Source organism: Pelodiscus sinensis, chromosome 3 (genome assembly GCF_052426305.1).
Source record: "Pelodiscus sinensis isolate ZL-2025 chromosome 3, ASM5242630v1, whole genome shotgun sequence".
In the NCBI taxonomy this organism is placed as follows: domain Eukaryota; kingdom Metazoa; phylum Chordata; order Testudines; family Trionychidae; genus Pelodiscus; species Pelodiscus sinensis.
The window spans coordinates 199,385,848-199,407,003 of record NC_143054.1 but is presented as its reverse complement, the minus strand read 5'-3'; the positions used below and the strand labels follow the sequence as shown (position 1 = coordinate 199,407,003).

Sequence of the window (21,156 nt, the reverse complement as noted above, 5' to 3'; positions counted from 1 at the left end):
TAATAGAGAGGTAGCCGTGTTAGTCTGATCTTGCTAAAACAAAAGGAAAAACTGTGTAGCACTTTGAAGACTAACAAGATGGTTTTAATAGGTGATGAGCTTTCGTGGGCCAGACCCACTTCCTCAGATCATATTCTGAAAGAGAATTAGCATGACCATATATACCAAAGGTATACAATGAAAAAAGTGAACACATTAGTGAACACATTAAATTGACAAATCAGATTTAGAACAGAAGGTTGGGGGAGGGAGGGAGGGAGAGAATAGCTATTTATAAGTCAATGAATGACTAATCAGGGAAGCTGTCTCTGGAATGTGTAATTAGCAATTACAAAGACAGCTTCCCCAGATATCACCCAGATTAGTCATTCATTGACTTATAAATAGCTATTCCCTCCCTCCCTCCCTCCCCCTCCCTCGCCCAACCTTCTGTTCTAAATCTGATTTGTCAATTTAATAACGTGTTCACTTTTTTCCTTGTATTCCTTTGGTATATATGGTCATGCCAATTCTCTTTCAGAATATGATCTGAGGAAGTGGGTCTGGCTCACGAAAGCTCATCACCTATTAAACCATCATGTTAGTCTTTAAAGTGCTACACAGTTTTTCCTTTTGTTTTATCTGTAGGAATGTTATAACCAGGGCTCAACAATTAGGGCAATCTACTTGCCCATGGCAAGTAGATTTTAGCCCGGCATGGCGCCGCAGCACGATCAGCGCGGTCTGCACATGCGCACCGTGCCAAACCGCGCCGCCAGCGAGCGGGATTGGCAAGCGGGGCTCACCACCGCTTGTCAAGCCCTGGTTATAACTTTGGGTGAAACTTTTGCTCAGCCTTAACTTCAACTTTACACAGTCTTGGATATTTTGGCATAGGAATATTGTAAGTTTTTAAATGTTTCCAAATCGGTCAGAAGCCCTGGGTTAGTCTGAACTTCTGTCCCAGCCTCTAGACCGGGGTGGGGAAACTTTTTTCGGTCTGGAGCCGCTGACCCATAGAAAAAATCAGTCAGGGGCCACACACAAGAGAGAAGCCCCTGACTGAGAAGGAAAAAGACGCCCCCCAGACCCTTCCTCACACACCAGAGCCGAGGAGGGCCCAGGCTAGTAGAATGTGTGTGCTCCAGCCCCGTGGAAGAATGGTGGGAGGGAGGCTGGAGCACCAGTGCAGGGTCCACAATGTGCTGAGATTCCTGTGCCTCAGGGGCTGGATCCCAGCAAGCCGGGGGCCACATCCGGCCCTAGACCATATTCCCCCCACCAAAAGAAAAGTCTTTATGACACTGCCCTCACCTTCTGACATGCAATTTGAAACAGGAGTACTATCTGGAAACACTTGTTTAGGACTCTCGGTATGGGTTCTTGTTGAGGGCACAGTCAGGAGGGACACAGGAGAAGTGCTATACTTGTGGTTAGTGTTAGTAAGTAACTCGGCTATTTCCGATTCATCCTCCAAACCGGTTATTAAAGAATACATGACAGGTTCATTAGACTCTGCAGACATCAAGGCCTTTCCATAGAGGAACTCAGCGATGTGCAAGCGACAAGCCAGAGGTAGGTTCTCATTGGTGGAATAAAATGCCACAATGGGTGCCTGATAGGGGTATTTGTTACCCTCTGGGAATCTAATTTCAAGTTCGTACAAAGGCGAGGTGTCCCCATTCGATCGGAGGTGAGCATCTTCCACAGAATTCTGGAATGTTCTTGGCAGGTGCTTAGAAGGCGTTTCATGTTGGAACTTGCATCTTGAGCCAAACCTGCAGCTCCCTTGAAGGTAAAATGTACAGACTTTATTTGAAGTCTGGTTTGCCACATCTTTGGCAGCACTCGCCTTTTGTTTGGTTTTGCTGAGTTTATTTGTCAAGTGCTCCAGTTCCAATCCAATTGTCCAAACTCTGTTTTTAATTCTTTCCACAAATTTTTCTCCGTAGATGGAACGGAGAGCAAAAGCCTCCTCTTGCCTCTGCTCCAAGCATTCTTCTATACTGGCCTGACTGGCTGCCTCTGCGATTTGCATCCTCTCTCCATATCTTTCGGAGAAGCACTGCGACAGCAAGTGTTCCAGCGAGGCGCCAATGTTACCATTGCAGGACCTCAGCATCGCCCGACAGCGCTCGCTATCAAAGCCATACCTGCAGCAGAATGGAGAACTACATTGCAAAAGACCAGCCAAACAGGACGTCACTGCAGAGCTAGTCAATCCAACTAATATAAGCTTACATGGAATCAGGCATCAGTACTTTTTTGTTTGAAATATTTAAGAGCATTTTAGTGCTCATGGGAGCTATGGAAACAGAAATCCATTGTTTAATCAGTCTGTGATACATTCATCCAGTCTGTGAACCCTCCACATTTCGGAGAATACCACATGCCAGCTATGGGATTATTAAGCCATCCCGTGCAAAGTCAACTTTTCAGAGACAGTTTAGAGACAGAAAGCTTTCATATATATATATATATATATATATATATATATATATATATATATATATATATATATATATATATAAGCTGATGACTGCTACAGGATAGCTAGCATGTATGAACTATAACAAAGGAAATCTACATGGTCTAGAGCAGTGTTTCTCAACCTTTTTTTATGAAGTACCCCTTTAAAAAAAAAATTATAAGTACCCCCAGTACCTACAGTTTTCAGACACACAATTTTTTTTCTACCATTGCGACACACTTGTTTAAACAACTTAATCGTAGCCGGGCAGGCGATGAAGTTTTTAAGGATAAAAAGTACAAAAATAATAAAGCGCTATAAAACTTGGAACAAAAATTCAGTTTTCTCCACATTTCAGTTGTGTTGACGTACCCCCCAGACTTCTCTCGAGTACCCCTAAGGGTACTTGTATCACTGATTGAGAAACACTGGTCTAGAGCAGTGGTTCCCAACCTTTTGGAGCATACAGACCCTTTTCAATCTATTAAAATTTCATAGAACCACCCCCCCACTCTGGGGGAGGAAAAAAAGAAAAGGAAAAGAAAAGATCCTTACTTTTAAACTTTCCACGGACCCCCTGCAATACTGGCACAGACCACCACAGGTAGGGAACCACTGGTCTAGAAATATTTAATATTTGCCCCCTGGAACTACCAAAATTGAACAAAAATACTTCCCGTTTCCACTAACTATCCTGCAGATTTTACAGTATCTATTTCTGATTCTTGGAAAGACAAATGAAACCACCAAACTTCTCCAAGGCTGGGATGATTTAAGTGTTATTTGAAGCACGTTCACAAAAGAGCTGACTCTCTTAGTCCTCTGCATGCAGAACTCCTACTGGATTCCGCAAGAGGATCGTGCACTGAAGGCTTAAAGTACAGTTTCTGGACATGCAAGTATATTATCTATTGTGGACAGAATCACCTGGAAAGTTTATGTACAGCAAATGAAGACACTTCACTTTCCACCATTTTATGTTCAGCTGGTTCAGAAACCACCCTTGTCGTCACTTCAGAAGTCTCTTGGTCTGCTGACCAGCACTGCTCGTCATCAAGATAATCAGATTCATCGTCGTCGTCGTCACCTGATGCAGCCATTCTGATAGATATCGAAACGACAGTATCATTATCAATTGGAATTAAATGTAAAACAGTGTTCCTGGTGTAAAAAGAGAATTCTAACTCCTGCCTTCACTGATTTAGTACAGGGGAAGGTGGAGGGGGATTCAAACTTGTAGCATTTCAGGTAAAGTGAAAATTTAAGAACACAATGCTTTTATTTATAATGTCTGCTAAAATATTTCATAACCTAAATGACATAATAGGCCTGGACAGTGTTAATTGGCAGAATTCAATTTAAAGAGCAAAAATACTGTACACAGCAAACATCTGAAACTATGGGTTTTCTTTAATAATTCTTGTTCACAACTTAGGAATCCTAGCTATTTTTCCTATGGAAGTCCTGTCTCTATATGGATCTGCTAGAGGGCCACAAAACCACCCCAAACATTCAAGAATTACCATCAGAGATTAAAATTTGATATTCCTGATATTTCTAAAGATATTAAAAATAAGGACTTCTTTGTACTTCATAAAGCACAGCAAACAAACAAAAAAACCCAAAAAATCAAACCAAACCAAAAGCCATTTTCCCCTCTTCTAGCCAACTTTTAAAAAGATAAGGGAGAAGGAAATTACTTTCAGAGGAGGTGGTAAATCAGGGTACGTCTACACTGCACGGCTATTTCGGGATACCGTCTTCACAAGCCGCCCATTATTTTGAAATATTTTTTGAAATAACAGGCGTGCTATTTCAGCATCCCAGTAACCCTCGTTCCACTAGGGTTAAGGATGTCTCGAAATAGCGTGTTATTTTGAAATTTGGTGCTGTGTACATGCACCAAATTTCAAAACAGCCTATTTCGAAATTCAAGCAAAATGAGATACACAATTTGCATAGCGCAAATTGCGTATCTTATTTCGAGTTTAGGGTGCTGTGTAGACGCCCCCTCAGAGAGGTTAAAAACATTAGAAGGTGCATATTTCTAACAATTTACCTCTGGAAAGTTCCTTTAATCTAAAGAAATCCCAAATTACACACCACCCAATGCCATGGTCATGTAATGATCTCTGGTGTAGAACCTAGTAGCCATTTAATAGTAACAATAATATTACATGCCAGTTTGCTAACAGGAAAGGAAGAATTTTTTACTAAAACCTATGCCAACACAGCAACTATGACACCATACACTACAGATCAGATTTTGGGGAAGGGTCCTGACTTTAAGCAACATCATGACATTTTATAATAGTGCCCAGTGAATGATGGAAAAAAGGTTAGAGGCTTTCACGCGCAAAGTATTTCTCCTCTAAGCAAAGATACTCAAGTAAAGCAAATGATCTAGGGGGGTTTTGTTTGTATAAACTAACTCTGAACTAGCAGACAGCTCTTGTTTCTGGAGTTCTCGGAGGAGTTCTTTCACCCTTTGCTGATTCTCGGACGTCATATGTATGGTCTGCAGAGGCATCCTTGTTTCAGGTTTCGATTTGGCTTGCCCTCCTCTTTGGATAGCGCAGCTTGATCTGAAAGTTAAAGCACCCACACACAAATTCCATGTTTATTTATGTAACTGAAATGATGCAGACTAATCAGATTCCAACATCAAGAATCCAACAGAAGATTTAAAGTGAGGGTTCCTCCAACTCACAGACACAATGGAACTCTTGGCTGTGTTTGTTGGAGGTTCTTTAACAACAAAGACACTTTATTGATTTTGTGTCAGATCCTCGCTGTTTTCAAGCCATTTGGCTAGATAAAATCATCAGGGGTTACAATACAGCAAAGCATGTTTGGCTAGAGTACATTTTGGGTAAAAAAAAATCTGACCATGAGGCATGCACATAAGATTATATGATAAAGAGAGTGTGTTTGGCAGATCACACATTGGCATTAAAACATGCATTAAACTGGAAGTGTAAACCTTGAGTTGAAGTTAGCTTTAAGGGGTCAGTAATGCGACAAGTAGAAATCTTTGCCAGAACGTACAGATTTTTATTTTAAAATGAAAATTAACATTTTCATTGTTCACATTTTAAATGGAGGTTGCTTACAAGGCTTGTCCACTTTTTCTTCTAGAATTGTACTATCTATTGTCACTTATCAGTAAGAAGGCTGCTATAGATTTAGTGTTACTTAGTTGCTCTGGTGAAAAAATGTTGTACCCGAGAGAAAAGTGCCACTGCCACAAGCAGCAGGAAGTGGAAGGCTGTATGTGAGTACAGCTCCCCAGGAAGCCAGGAGATGTTAAATCGTGCTCTTCCAACCTCTGTCTCAACTAGCCTGAAATCCGTCACCTGGAAACTTGGCCTATTCTCTTTACATTTCAAACACTCAAAGCTGTTCAAAACGGGGATCTCAAAAGTCCGACGATCTTAACCCCCAAAGGAAACGAGTAATAATAATAACCTGGATACAACTGGCGGTTCCTCAACAAAGCAAAAGTCGTCCTCGTCATCCCAGATTTTGCTTGATCCCTTCCTATTTCCACCACCATGAGATTTGTTACACTGCCCTCTGCCTCGGCCGCTGCCGCCTCCTCCGCCTCTGCCTCGCCCTGGTCTTCTTCCTCCGCCTCTATTCGGCCTTCCTCTTCTCTTCCCTGCAGAACTCATTTTCTCTTACTAAGAAAAGAAAAAAATGTTAAACAAATATTCCACACGGTCCATGTTTCTTAGGGCACGTAATACTCTTTAAGGTATTTATATGGTACAATACAGAGCCTTGCCCAGCTCACAGGCCCAAGAAGCACGTGTGCTCAGCTACAGTACAAAACTGTCAAATACAAAAGCATTTAACACAAAAGCTATTCTGGTCTCTTGTGATAGCAGGTTTTTGCTACCATAACCATAGCGTTGGTGCTTTTATTTCTTCATCTGAAAAATGAGTCTAGTAACAATGCTTCGTGTTTACCTCTTTTCATTGGTAGATCACAGATCACTTTGAAAAGGCAGGTCAGTGTTATGAGCCTATCACAGGTGGCCCAACTATGTCCTCATGAAGACTTAGAATTTGCATCCACTCAGAGATCCTTAAGCATTCAGGAAAGCAAGCTGGGGTTTGCCCCAACTGAACTCATCAGAGATTTCCCCACTTTGCAAAACACAGTCCGGATGGGTCTGCATTCATTTTAGGGGGCTTAAATGAGAGAGGCCATTGCCTTCCGTGTGTTGTCTCATGTCTCCTCAGCAGCTTTGGCCCCACTTTTTCACACTGCAGTTCTAATGGGGACTCACTGATGGAACTTTCAGAAGGGGAACCGAGTTAGTCTGCAACAGGAAAAACTAAAAAACCAACAAATAGTCTAGTAGCACCTTAAAGACTAACAAAACATGTAGATGGTGGTATGAGCTTTCATGGGCACAACCCACTTCTTCAGATGACTGAAGTATGAGAAGTCCAGATCCAAGAACAAATAAGGGGAGGGGAGAGGAAAGAAAAAAAAAAAGGAGGGGGAAAGGAGAAAAAAAAAGAGAGAGAAAGAGAGTGAGCAGATGGTTCAAATAGTTACAAGAACAATTAGCACCTCCATTGTTTGGTTGGTAGGTTAAGTCATAGGATGTGGAAGACAGTGTGCAAGCCAGCCTATCTTTGTTCAGACCATTTGCATAAGAATTAATCTTGTGAATGAAGTTAAGTGCCAATTCTTCTCTGTACATTTGGCTTGTGGGACTGGCCTGAAACACAGGTGACTTGGAGATCCATTAATGAGTGTTCAAGTAGATTAAAGTGTTCTCCAACAGGTTTTAGTGTGTTGTCTTTTCAGCGATCTGATTTGTGTCCATTCATTCTTTCCCCTAGAGACTGTCCAGTTTGGCCAATATTCATGGCAGTGGGGCATTGTATGGCATAATCTAGATCACATTAGTGGATGTGCAGTTAAATGAGCTCTGATTTGGAGGCTGATGTGGTTGGGTCCAGTGATGAAATCGCTTGTGTAGATGTGTGGGCAGTGTTGGCACCGGGGCTGATTGCAGGGGTGGGTTCCTGGGTGATTATGATAGAGGTGTGTTGCGTGCTTACTGGAAAGAATTTGTTTGAGGTTAGGGGGTTGTCTGTAGGTGAGGATTGGCCTTTCCCCCAAGGCCTGTGAAAGTGAGGGGGTCATTTTCCAGGATAGGTTGTAGATTGATGATAATGTGTTGGAGGGGTTTAAGCTGTGGACTGTAGGTGATGACAAGTGGAAGTCAGCTGATCCCAGGCTCCATGCGGCACTGCCGCTTTGAAATTCCCAGCTGGTCTTTGACTGCACGTGGCGTTTCAAAGTGGCAGCCTCTCTCCTTCCTCTCCCCTCTGATGCCTCTTTCTGATAGAGGCAGCGGAGGAGAGGAGAGGAGAGGAGAGGAGAGGAGAGGAGAGGAGAGGGAGGGACTAGTTGCTCACATCCCTAGTTTGTGTGTGTGTTTTTTTTGGTAGGGTCCTCACTTTTGTGCAGCCCCCAACTGATATCTCTGTAGGTTAGTGGCCCCTGCCCCAGAAAAGGCTCCCCCACTGCATTAAAGGATCTCCACTGGGAAGTGTTTATTACTTTTACACCCTAAAGCTTGTAGGGCTGGGGAGGGGGAGGATGCATGTTCCCCTACCTCAGCTCTTCTTTAGCCTGCTCACTGCGTTAAGTGGCTATCCATACTGCTGAGTGCTTTCTAGAACCCGGGAGGACATTGCCACAGACATGGTTGTGTCTTCTGTACAGAAGGGAAAGGTCTGTGTGTAGGGTCTTCTCTTTAAGGGCACAGCCAAGCTCTCTCAACAGAGATCTAAAGGGATCTGCATGAGTCACTGGAGTCTAGTGGATAAGACATGAGTCTAACCATACCTCTCAACCATCAGTCCTGCCATTACATGACACAAGCCATTGAAAACCTATGACAGAAGACCAAAAAGTGGCACATCTGTATTTTGTTGCATATCACAACCTAAACAACAGCCTATAAGAGCTTTTCTCTGTAACACTGACTGTGCAGGTTGATTTCTCATTGTGGAATTCAATAAGGCAGTTTTTAAAAAAGAAAACTAGAAAGACAAAAAGCATGATATGCAATCGCAAAGAATCCTGGCAATTACCCAAGCCAATGGCATACTGTACCAACGCCGCACATCTGGTGAAGATACTCTCCGGAGACAGGAGAGCGCTCTCCCATCAGCATAATAAAACCATCTGCACAAAAAGCTGTGTTGGCGGGAGAAGCTCTCCTGCCAAAACAGTGTCACGCACACAAGCTCTTCGGACAGTGTAACTTGCGTCTCTCGGGGAGGGTGTCTATTCACACCCCAGAGCTTTCTAACAGGAAGGAGCTACGCACAGTGGAGAAGGAAGCGACTATACCAGCGACGTTGCTGCAAGGGCGCCCGATAGCGTCCGAAGCCCGAGCAGCAGCGCCAGGAGGAGCACTGGGCAGAAGCCAAGGTGCCTGCAGCTGGCCACAGCCACTGCTAAGGCTGGCCTGTCCGCAGGTTGACACCTTCCCCGGAGAGGAAACTGACATCCAGAACCCCACACAAAAGCAACTCCATCGCCCCCCCCGGCCCCCCAGTGACATCACAGCCCCTTTGGGACACCGTCTGCCATGACCTCACCCATAACACCTAAGATCCCCCCAACACCCCCACGGGGCGCCCCAGTCCCCCGAGCCCCCCAACACCCCCCACCCCCGCGGGGCGCCCCAGTCCCCCGAGCACCCCAACACCTCCCCACCCCCGCGGGGCGCCCCAGTCCCCCGAGCCCCCCAACACCCCCCACCCCCGCGGGGCGCCCCAGTCCCCCGAGCCTCCCAACACCCCCCACCCCCCCCAGGGCGCCCCAGTCCCCCGAGCCCCCCAACACCCCCCACCCCCGCGGGGCACCCCAGTCCCCCGAGCCTCCCAACACCCCCCACCCCCGCGGGGCGCCCCAGTCCCCCGAGCCCCCCAACACCCCCCACCCCCGCGGGGCGCCCCAGTCCCCCGAGCCTCCCAACACCCCCCACCCCCGCGGGGCGCCCCAGTCCCCCGAGCCCCCCAACACCCCCCCACCCCGCGGGGCGCCCCAGTCCCCCGAGCCTCCCAACACCCCCCACCCCCGCGGGGCGCCCCAGTCCCCCGAGCCCCCCAACACCCCCCCACCCCGCGGGGCGCCCCAGTCCCCCGAGCACCCCAACACCCCCCACCCCCGCGGGGCGCCCCAGTCCCCCGAGCCCCCCAACACCCCCCACCCGTGCGGAGCGGCCCAGTCCCCCGAGCCTCCCAACACCCCCCACCCCCGCGGGGCGCCCCAGTCCCCCGAGCCCCCCAACACCCCCCACCCGTGCGGAGCGGCCCAGTCCCCCCAACCCCACAGGGCGCCCCACTCCCTGGGACCCCCCCGCCCTCCCTCTCAGGCCCCGGTGGGGGTGGCGCCGCCCCAGGGCAGCCGGGCCCCACGTACCTGCCCCGCAACCGCTCAGCGCAGCCACCGCCGACCCGGAAGTGAAATCTCCTCCACTTCCGGTGGGGAAATCCACCGGTCCCCATAGCAACCGCAGCCACCGCCTCCCAAACATGGCCGGTGAGAGACACCCCCCCCGCCCCCGCCCCCGCCCCCGCCCCTCCTCCTCCCCCTGCCAGACACCGGGACCCCCGAATGCCCCCCCCGGCCAGAGCTCGCCGCCCCCGGGACCCCCAAATACCCCCCCCCCAGAGCTCGCCGCCCCCGGGACCCCCAAATACCCCCCCCCGACAGAGCTCGCCGCCCCCGGGACCCCCAAATACCCCCCCCCCCCGGCCAGAGCTCGCCGCCCCCGGGACCCCCAAATACCCCCCCCCGACAGAGCTCGCCGCCCCCGGAACCCCCAAATACCCCCCCCCCGGCCAGAGCTCGCCGCCCCCGGGACCCCCAAATACCCCCCCCGACAGAGCTCGCCGCCCCCGGGACCCCCAAATACCCCCCCCCCGGCCAGAGCTCGCCGCCCCCGGGACCTCCAAATACCCCCCCCGGCCAGAGCTCGCCGCCCCCGGGACCCCCAAATACCCCCCCCGACAGAGCTCGCCGCCCCCGGGACACCCAAATACCCCCCCCCCGGCCAGAGCTCGCCGCCCCCCGGGACCTCCAAATACCCCCCCCCCCGACAGAGCTCGCCGCCCCCGGGACCCCCAAATACCCCCCCCCCCCGACAGAGCTCGCCGCCCCCGGGACCCCCAAATACCCCCCCCGGCCAGAGCTCGCCGCCCCCGGGACCCCCAAATACCCCCCCCGACAGAGCTCGCCGCCCCCGGGACCCCCAAATACCCCCCCCGACAGAGCTCGCCGCCCCCGGGACCCCCAAATACCCCCCCCCCGGCCAGAGCTCGCCGCCCCCGGGACCTCCAAATACCCCCCCCCCCCCGGCCAGAGGTCGCCGCCCCCGGGACCCCCAAATACCCCCCCCCCCGGCCAGAGCTCGCCGCTCCCGGGACCCCCAAACCCCCCCCCGGCCAGAGCTCGCCGCCCCGGGACCCCCAAATACCCCCCCCCCGACAGAGCTCGCCGCCCCCGGGACCCCCAAATACCCCCCCGCCGCCAGAGCTCGCCGCCCCCGGGACCCCCAAATACCCCCCCCCCCAGAGCTCGCCGCCCCCGGGACCCCCAAATACCCCCCCGCCGCCAGAGCTCGCCGCCCCCGGGACCCCCAAATACCCCCCCGCCGCCAGAGCTCGCCGCCCCCGGGACCCCCAAATACCCCCCCCCCCGCCAGAGCTCGCCGCCCCCGCGACCCCCAAATACCCCCCCCCGACAGAGCTCGCCGCCCCCGCGACCCCCAAATACCCCCCCCGACAGAGCTCGCCGCCCCCGGGACCCCCAAATACCCCCCCGCCAGAGCTCGCCGCCCCCGGGACCCCCAAATACCCCCCCCCCGCCAGAGCTCGCCGCCCCCGGGACCCCCAAATACCCCCCCCGCCAGAGCTCGCCGCCCCCGGGACCCCCAAATACCCCCCCCGCCAGAGCTCGCCGCCCCCGGGACCCCCAAATACCCCCCCCCGCCAGAGCTCGCCGCCCCCGGGACCCCCAAATACCCCCCCCCGCCAGAGCTCGCCGCCCCCGGGACCCCCAAATACCCCCCCCGACAGAGCTCGCCGCCCCCGGGACCCCCAAATACCCCCCCCCCGCCAGAGCTCGCCGCCCCCGGGACCCCCAAATACCCCCCCCGCCAGAGCTCGCCGCCCCCGGGACCCCCAAATACCCCCCCCGACAGAGCTCGCCGCCCCGGGACCCCCAAATACCCCCCCCGACAGAGCTCGCCGCCCCCGGGACCCCCAAATACCCCCCCGACAGAGCTCGCCGCCCCCGGGACCCCCAAATACCCCCCCCGACAGAGCTCGCCGCCCCCGGGACCCCCAAATACCCCCCCCCCGACAGAGCTCGCCGCCCCCGGGACCCCCAAATACCCCCCCCCCGACAGAGCTCGCCGCCCCCGGGACCCCCAAATACCCCCCCCCCGACAGAGCTCGCCGCCCCCGGGACCCCCAAATACCCCCCCCGACAGAGCTCGCCGCCCCCGGGACCCCCAAATACCCCCCCCGACAGAGCTCGCCGCCCCCGGGACTCCCAAATACCCCCCCCCCCCGGCCAGAGCTCGCCGCCCCCGGGACCCCCAAATACCCCCACTGACAGAGCTCGCCGCCCCCGGGACTCCCAAATACCCCCCCGGACAGAGCTCGCCGCCCCCGGGACCCACAAATGCCCCCCCCGCCAGAGCTCGCTGCCCTCGGGACCCCCAAATACCCCCCCCGCCAGAGCTCGCCGCCCCCGGGACCCCCAAATACCCCCCCCGACAGAGCTCGCCGCCTCCGGGACCCCCAAATACCCCCCCCGACAGAGCTCGCTGCCCTCGGGACCACGAAACCCTTCTCCCGCCAGAGCTCACCACCCCATGGCCTCATCTATATACCCCACTGCCAGAAATTTGGTTCCCTGCCCCTGGCCGGGGGCTGGCTGTGTTCAATACAGTACCCGCTCCTTGCAGGTTGGGCTGCCAACCGACCCTCCAGGATTGTCCTGGAGTCTCCAGCAATCGAAGCTTAAACTTTAATTACAGGTTATGTGATGGGATGAAACCTCAAGAACATGCAACCCTAGTCCCCAGCAACTTGACTGTAGCACCCAGCACGTGACTTTATGAACGCAGAATCAGAGGCCTGTTCATTCCCTTTTGCCAGGGTTTCGAGCAGAAGTGTCACTGCAGCTTGTTCAGCCCGTAGCATCATGTTTGCTCACTGATCTGAGCAGAATACCTCCTTATTGATATAGGCTGCCTTTAAGAAGTGGCAAATTGCCCTTACATTAGTACTCGCTTTATACAGCCTGACACTGTCATAGAGGTTCTAGCTAAATTTACTGTCTTGCGTGTGACCCTCATAATGATGAGGACCTGGGCCATTAAGCCAGGGTTGGCAGTTTTGGTTGGAGGTTTTATCACATGACATATTTAAGATGAACCTTCAATACCTGAGCATGCCAGGACGAACCTGGAGCGTTGGCAATGGAAACCTTACACGGCAGCCCACCTTTTAACCATCCCGTAATTGCATCTGATATGTGCAAACGGCTGTGCTTTGTAGTGGTGGGTCCTAAAAGTGGAACTCGCTGTTTGGAATATGTGTCTGCTCATCTCTTCCCCACGTTCAGAAAAGAAAAAAAAAACTCAACTTTTTTATTTCAAAGGTTCTTTTTATTGTGACTACTGTTGTCCTATGAATATTACATTTCCCCAACTATTTTTCCCTTCTTTTTCTACTGGATGCTAACATTTGTGCGTGGCCTCAGTGTTAAGAGTGTTTCTTTACATGATGGTCTTGTAGCACCGTGGATCATCTGAAGAAGTGGCCTGTGCCCACGAAAGCTCATGATACCATCTACATGTTTTGTTAGTCTTTAAAGTGCTACCAGATTATTTGTTGTTTTTTGAAGTTTATCCTATACAGACTAACTCGGCTACCCCCTGAAGCAGCAAAAAATATATACCGGCAGTCCCCGACTTACGCGGATCCGACTTATGTTGGATCCGCACTTACGAACGGGGCTTTTCTCGCCCGGAGCTTGCAGGCGGCAGGACTGCCCAGAGCGCAGCGGTCCCGCCACCGCATCCTCCAGGGCGAGAAAAGCTGCTCCGGGTCTCCCTGGTGTGCTGGGGGGGACTCCCCAGCACAGCAGGGAGACCCGAGCAAAGCCGCACAGGCGGCAGGACCCCGCTGCCCGTGCGGCTTTGCTCCTTTGCCCCGGAGCAAAGCCGCACAGGCGGCGGGGTCCCCCGCCTCTGTGGCTTTGCTCCTGTCTCCCTGCTGTGCTGGGGGGGAACCCCCCCAGCACAGCAGGGAGACCCGAGCAAAGCCGCACAGGCGGCGGGACTCCGCTGCCCGTGCGGCTTTGCTCCTTTGCCCTGGAGCAAAGCCGCAGAGGCAGGGGACCCCGCCGCCTGTGCGGCTTTGCTCCGGGGCAAAGGAGCAAAGCCGCACAGGCAGCGGGGTCCCGTCACCTGTGCGGCTTTGCTCAGGTCTCCCTGCTGTGCTGGGGGGGACTCCCCCCCAGCACAGCAGGGAGACAGGAGCAAAGCCGCAGAGGCGGCGGGACCTCTGCGCCTCCGCGGCTTTGCTCGGGTCTCCCTGGTCTGCTGGGGGGGAGGGGGCGCAGCTAGTGCGCCCCCCGCCCCCTCAGCAGACCAGGCTTTTGTTGTGGGACGCCTGGGGTAGAGCAGCTGGGGTGCTGCCGGGTTGGTCCTGCGGGGACCTACCCGGCAGTGCCCCAGCTGTTCTGTCCCAGGAGTCCAGATTCAGCCGCTGTTGAAACTGATCAGTGGCTGATTCCAGGAAGCCGGGGGCAGAGCAACTCTGCCTAGGGCTTCCTGTAGTCAGCCGCTGATCAGTTTCAGCAGCGGCTGAATCTGGAGCCAGTTCCGACTTACATACAAATTCAACTTAAGAACAAACCTATAGTCCCTATCTTGTGCGTAACCCGGGGACTGCCTGTAAATAGTAGCATGAGCTTTCGTGGGTACAACCACAAAGAAGTCATCTGGAGAAATGGGATGTGCCCACGAAAGCTTATGCTACTATCTATATTTTTTGGTTAGTCTCTAAGGTGCTACAGGACCATTGTTTTTAAGGGTTTTTTTTGGTTACAAACTAATACTGCTACCACCTCAGACTTTTCATAATGTTTTTCTATTTTAATTTGTATTGTACAGTAGCCTGAATGCCTTGGATGAAGGACACAGACATTTTATAAATACGATTATATGATTGATTTGATTCTAATTGATTTAAAGGCTTGGATTCCAAAATAACAGTAAAAAATTAGACATTTTCTTTTAACAGGTCCTGAAGTATATAGAATATCTTTTGTATTTCCCAATAATGACAAGTATGGTAAGAAATTCTTGAGTTATTTCACACTTATCTTGTTATCTTATCCATTTTAAAAATTGCTGTTATGTCAAAACTAGGGTAACTGGATAGTAAGTGTGAAAAATCTGGACAGTGTTATGGCAGGAGAGAGAGTATAGATGCGTAGATTAGACAAAGTCCCTAATATCGGGACAATAATATAGGGATAATATAATATATGATAATATAGGGATGTCTGGTCACCCTACTTAAAATTGAGTTTGTCGTATCTACTGCATTGCAGTGACAGAGGTCAAAGCATTTTAGTTTAAAAATCTATTTAAAAAGGCAAAGAGAATGTTTCAACAACACATCTTGCTTACTAGTAAAATTGAAATCCCTAATGGGTGATGGAAACTAAGTGAATTTGTTTTCTCAGCGTTGCTCCAATTATTCCAAACCTTAAGACTTTGGTTACCTAAAACATCATTGCTTTGGTTGGGAAGACAGGATGAGACTGCTTTTAGGACAAAAACCTGGCTTGATTGAAGTCAATGGCAAAACTCCAACTGACCTCATTGGGACTAGGCTTTGATTCTGAGAGTTTACCATCTAAACCCCCAATCCTACAGTCAGAACTGCACCAGCAGACTCCTACACCTGTGTGAGGGCTGCTGAAGTCAGCAGAGTTTGTACTGATGCGTCAGTCCACTCACACTGCTCTGATTCCAGGATTAGGATCATAATTAGCTAGTGGAGTCAATTCATGTTGAATCTCCCAAATGCAGGACTCTGGTATGGCAACACCTGTGGTCCGGCAGGGCCAGGAATGTTGCTGGACCAAAGACCCTCATGCAGGGGCTGCAGAGCCCTGGCTGGGCCAGGCAGATTCTGGGGAGCCCCAGCCAGGGAACCCCCAGCGTTAGTGGGGGAGTCCCAGCCCCAGCCGGGACTGAAGCGGGGCTGGTGGAGGCAGGCGGCTAGAATCCCCAGTAGCAGCAGGGCGGCCCTAGTAGCGGGACGGGGTAGCCTAGTAGCTGGCTGAGAACTAAGGATGTTAAATATCGAGTAATTTACTAGTCAAGTAGTTGATGGAATTTCCATCGACTAGTCAATAGGCACTTCCGCATTCCCATCGGGGGCTCTTGTACATTTCAAAGCAGTAACGTGGAACTCTGCATGCAGTCCGGGGTCAGTGGGAAGTCCCGCTGACTCCAGACTGCATTTCAAAGCCGCAGTGCAGCATGGAGCCCGGAGTCAGCGGGGGCCTCAGAGTCACCTGTTGACTCGGGGCTTCATGCTGCGCTGCCACTTTGAAATGCCACGCTAGGATCCTGGGCTCAGCTGTGCAGTGCTGCCACTTTCAAGTACCCCTTCTTTCCCCCCCTTTGCTGCCTCTGTCTGATAGAGGGAGCAAGTGGAGGGGGGGGGGAAATCGACTAGTCGATTGACTAGCCAATAAACAAATGCTTATCTGATAGTCGACTAGTCTTTAACATCCCTACTGAGAACCCCGGAGAACACCCTGCAGCAATGGGACCGGCGGTAGCCAAGTATCCCTGCCGGGAACCCCAGGAGACCCTGGGGCAATGGGCAGGCAGCAAGGTGGAGACCCATGGCGGGCCAGCTTTAGTGGGGCCAGTGGCAGGGCAGGGAGCACCAAGGAGAGGAGTCTGGGAGTGGGGCAGCTGGCAGGGGCACACTGACCTCCCCTGGTCCAGCAAACTCTCTGGTCCGGGACAGCTCAGGTCCTAAGGGTGCTGGACCAGGGAGGTCCAACCTGTACTATGTTATGCACATCTCCAGTAAGGCCTAATCTTGCTTCCACTGAAGTCATCAGTGAAACTCCCACTGACCTCAGTGGTGCAAAGTTAGTCTCACAGACTTGGGTGTGACTCTTTTGTTAGTCAAGAGTGTGGAAAACCTGTCTGAGAAGATAATCTGAATTTTCTGCATGGCAGCATAGAACTTTATTATTATAAGTCACCCGATTGCCCTACATCTGAGTGGCACAAATAAGTGAGAATATTGAGTCGTATTATTTAAAGCCAAAAGGGACCATTCTGATCCTCTACATTGACCTTCTCCTGACACACACTTTACAGGAGACACTTCTGCACAGGGAGTGAAATGGATTAAATAATAATAATTGTTATCTCTGATCTAATAGGTCTTTTGCTTCTCTAACTCCCAGAGATATGTTTTAAGATTTTTGGTTAAATACTACCTGATTGAAATGGAAATGATTGTTTGAATTTCACTTTAATAAAAGTACCTGAGTTTCTGTGATGACTTTTTTACTTCACTTGTTTTAGATGGTGAGTGTATCAGAACACCTGATGGTGCTCTGGTGAGGCATGGAGATGGAATTCATACCACACCCAATGGAATTATTTACACAGGAGCCTGGAAAAATGATAAGGTAATTTAAATGTTCTCTCTTTTTAAACTTTTTGTAGGATTGCAATTAACAATAATTAATTTTCCATTAGTTCCTACTGGTTATCTAGTTGTACATAACAAGCCATGGATTGTCTTTCTGAATTACAGTAAAACTCCGATGGTCCGGCATCTGATGGGCCGGCACGCCTGATGGGCCGGCACTCCTGATGGTCCAGCACCATCAGGAACCCGGAAGTGCTCCGGGCAGCCGGACCATTGGAGCTGTTCTGCCCCCAGCTTCCCCAATTCAGCCGCTGCTAAAACTGACTAGCGGCTGAATCGGGGAAGCCGGGGGCAGAGCAGCTGTAGTGCCGCCGGGTAGGTCCCGTAGCGCTGCCCCTCGGGGCTGAGGGACCAACCCAGAAGCACCCCAGCTGTCCCCGATTCAGCCACTGCTGAAACTGACCAGCGGCTGACTCCAGGAAGCCTGAGGCAGAGCTGCTCTGCCCCGGCTTCCTGGAGTCAGCCGCTGGTCAGTTTCAGCAGCAGCTGACTTGGGTACAGATGGGACAGAGCAGCTGGTGTGCTGCCGGGTTGGTCCAGTAGCACCGAGGAGCGGTGTTGCGGGACCAACCCAGCAGCACCCCGGCTGCTCTGCCCCCGGTGTCCCAAAGAGCAGCTGGGGTGCTGCCGGGTTGGTCTTGCAGCGCCATGGGTCGGCGCTACCGGACCAACCCGGCAGAAACTGACCAGCAGTGGCTGAATCAGGGACGCCTGGGGCAGAGCCAGACTATCGGAACGGGAGGCTATGAGGGGTCTGGGGTGGCATCCCCCCACCCCACCCCATCCCAGACCCCTCATAGCCCCCCCTTCCGATAGTCCAGCATATTTGATAATCCAGCACCCACTGGGTCCTAAAGGTGCCGGATTATCGGAAGTTTACTGTACTGTGAAAAATGAGTAAATATAGGAAACCAGTTGATTGTTGTTGTTGTTGAGGGGAAAAAAAGGGTGCTGCAGAGTAGCCAGACAAATAGCTGAATGCAATTAGGAAGAGCCTCTCCTGTCAGCACTTGATCTGAAATGATATTTTTAATTCTGTTTTTAAGATAATTCAATAAAAAAGCGACATTAAAAGAATGTTAAACCAAACCCAAGTTATTGATTTTGATTGCCCAAACTGAGAGAAATGCAAGAATAAACAGAAACAAGTAAACTATTAAAGTTTTCTTTTAGAGGCAGTTTGATGAAGCTGGCATGTATATGGTTTTGGGGATGTGTATTGTGTTGCTTTTAGGGTATGTGTTGCTTGGAGTATGTTGTTGACACCATTATAGACAATATGAAGAAATGTACAAGTCTTTTTCCTTAACTTCCTATTTCCATTCTGGTAAGGTTTGGGAGTAGATGGGATTTTTCCTTCTGGAACTGTCACTAAACATAGTTTTTGTCTGATAACAATTAGGCTTGTAATTAGGGCAGTCAGATTGAAAGCATGAAAAATTAGGATGGGGTGGGGAATAATAGGCACCTATATAAGAAAAAGTCCCAAATATCAAGATTGTCCCTATTTGTAGTAAGAGTGTGCTGTATTTTCTTGGTCTAAGTCTCAAATATGTAATACTTGCTTTTTATAAAAGCAGAGGATCAAAATCTGACAGGGTTAATTCAACTCTTCTGCTTTATGGAGTACACGTGTGTGCTACCATTCAGTTTACTATGTGTGGGGTTTTGGGGTGAGAGTTTAAAAGCTGAGGCTCTCCTCTCTGGATGCTAAAGATCCCATGACATTTTTCATAGGAGAAGGGGTTTACTATATAGTTACCTTGGCCAAAAAGCTCTGAGACCTATTTTAAAATTGTGCACAATGGAGAGCCTAGGTAATTGCTAAAAGGTATTAGTTGCCCTACCTGATTTTCTTTAGTAAGGTAGTACAGTCAAAGAAAGTTGTCTGAAGACACTAGTGTACATCGGTATTTTAAGACTAAATATTAACCCACTTCCTCAATTCCTTGTTAAACGTAGATGAATGGCACTGGAAGGCTCGAGCATCCTTCAGGGGCAGTTTATGAAGGCGAGTTCAAGGACAACATGTTTCATGGACTAGGAACCTATTTGTTTCCAAATGGAGCAAAGTACATTGGAAATTTCAATGAAAACAAGTAAGCTTAATGCAAGACATGAGCGGCATGTAGGCTGCTCCTTCCACGCATGTTTGTTTTAATACTGCAGGATAGTAAATAGGGATGTTAAAATGAATGCAATTGGCTAACCATGTAACCGCTGAAAACTTTAGCAGTTACATGTGGAGGGTAGCCAGCTCTTCAGGAGATGGTGCGTGCTGGGAGCTGGCTTAAAAGTCACTGTTAAAAAGGATCCAATCCCTTGTCAGGGCTTAATTTGCCCTAGCACCTCTAGGTTTGAAAGTTCATATTCCCAGGACATACTGCATCAATTACGAATGTGAAAAAATTGCTAGTGCAACTCTTGTATGACAAATTAAGCACAACCCCACATCTCTTGGTATGGCCAAGGGGTGGGAAACAGACCTGTTGGGCGCCTGGGAAAGATGGGGCCTGTGCCCCCAGAAGGGGTAGGGCCTTGGATGGAAGGGCTAGGGCTAGCCCCTTTTGCCTCTCCTCCTCATGCCCCCCATCAGTGGACATGTCCTGCATTCCTTATTCCTAGATACACAATTTTTTTAAGACAAATTTAAATTCCATAGTGATGAGAAAATGCTGGATCTTGAGGTCTATTTTTTTATCATTAAGATTAATGGGAAAACCATATGCTGATCTCATAAAACATCAGCTGATTCTGTTGATGCAAAATTGTGAATGAGGAGTTTTGTATGAGGAAAACATTGTATGTCCCTGGAACAGAAAGTGGATCTAATCAGAAAATTGACTTTAAAACTGACATCAGCAGGGTTTGCATTCATTCTCCTTAAATAAGTGCCAGCAAATTTGCTCAGGTTTGAAATTAATACAACCACCACCTCTGTGTAGTGTATGAAAAGCAAGCTGCACTTTTTCTATGTAGTTAACAAACAGTGAAGACTCTTGAATCAGAATAGTTTTGCTGGTGATGCACAGAGAGAACAGAATATAATTGTGCTAGAAATGGGACCAGTGGTTATGTAAGTTTAAAAAAAACCCACAGTGTTTTTAAACCTCAGTCCGTGCTGGCTGAATCCCAGTCAGATACCAAATATAAATCTGCATCCAGACCTAAAACCAAACCAGTATTTTGGGGACAATTAATATTGCATTTACTTTAATGCTGTACTAGGAGGCTCCTTTTTAAATTCGTATTTGCTATTTCAGAGTTTGCAATTTAAAACTATTTTCGGGATTCTGGTGGCACTATGAATTGAAACACAAGATATAAGCATTCGGTGAGGGCAAACAGCGAGCGCCTGCCATTTTGGCAAGAATGTTTGGAATACACAGGAGCCCCTGTCTTGATGTATTTTCTCTCAACAGCCCTCCAGTGGCTGATAGTGTCAAGTTCGTATAGGGGAACTGTTTGGTCTGTAAAGCTGCGGGGGTCGGGCAGAGTTCTGGAGCCTAGTGCCCCAACTCCTGCTAGTCTGGGAATCCATCTAGAGTCCTCAGCACTGTGTAAACAGCAGACTGATTGCATGCTCCATGAACAGATTGGTTCTACACTGTTACAGGCTGGAAGGTGAAGGAGAATTTATAGATACACAAGGCCTGGAATGGAGTGGCACATTTCATTACACTGCAGCACCGGGACTGAAGCTTAAGCTGGAAATGTAGCTATTTTGCCCTGAAGACTGTCCTGACGCTGCCTTTGGACTTAATCGCTGTAACAAAGGGTTTCCACGGCTGCTGATGTCTAACATATTTAGTTGAAATAATTTCCCATGCTGTGTACTGTAAATAAAATTAACCAAATGAACTAAACATTCCGTTGCTTTTCTTCTCATG

At 50.2% G+C, this 21,156-nt stretch overlaps 2 protein-coding genes across 5 annotated transcripts in view; one reads left to right on the top strand and one right to left on the bottom strand.

The window, feature by feature from the left end:
• Window positions 1-10,019, bottom strand: part of DHX57 (DExH-box helicase 57) — a 42,483-nt gene extending 32,464 nt beyond the window's left edge. Inside the window, exons 1-5 of one of the 3 annotated variants that reach the window (XM_075925814.2) lie at window positions 9,912-10,019; window positions 5,918-6,132; window positions 4,882-5,034; window positions 3,377-3,550; window positions 1,294-2,132 (exon numbers count right to left, since the gene is read on the bottom strand). In XM_075925814.2, coding sequence (XP_075781929.2) covers window positions 1,294-2,132; window positions 3,377-3,550; window positions 4,882-5,034; window positions 5,918-6,123 — 1,372 coding nt within the window. In that variant the 5' untranslated portion in view covers window positions 6,124-6,132; window positions 9,912-10,019. Of the gene's footprint in view, window positions 1-1,293; window positions 2,133-3,376; window positions 3,551-4,881; window positions 5,035-5,917; window positions 6,133-6,421; window positions 8,804-8,834; window positions 9,053-9,911 lie in introns of those variants that run through there. The other 2 variants (XM_006116254.5, XM_006116253.5) reach the window with 2 other exon arrangements.
• On the top strand, window positions 9,973-21,144 carry MORN2 (MORN repeat containing 2). Of its 2 annotated transcripts, XM_075925826.2 has the most exons (5): window positions 9,973-10,031; window positions 14,813-14,863; window positions 17,137-17,243; window positions 19,229-19,365; window positions 20,883-21,144. In XM_075925826.2, exons 1-5 carry the CDS (start codon window positions 10,025-10,027, stop codon window positions 20,983-20,985), a joined length of 405 nt encoding a protein of 134 aa, XP_075781941.1. In that variant the 5' UTR covers window positions 9,973-10,024; the 3' UTR covers window positions 20,986-21,144. The 2 variants fall into 2 exon arrangements, with proteins under 2 accessions (XP_075781941.1, XP_075781942.1); XM_075925827.2 differs by lacking the exon at window positions 14,813-14,863 and having other exon boundaries at window positions 9,979-10,031.
• Window positions 21,145-21,156: the final 12 nt, after the last annotated feature.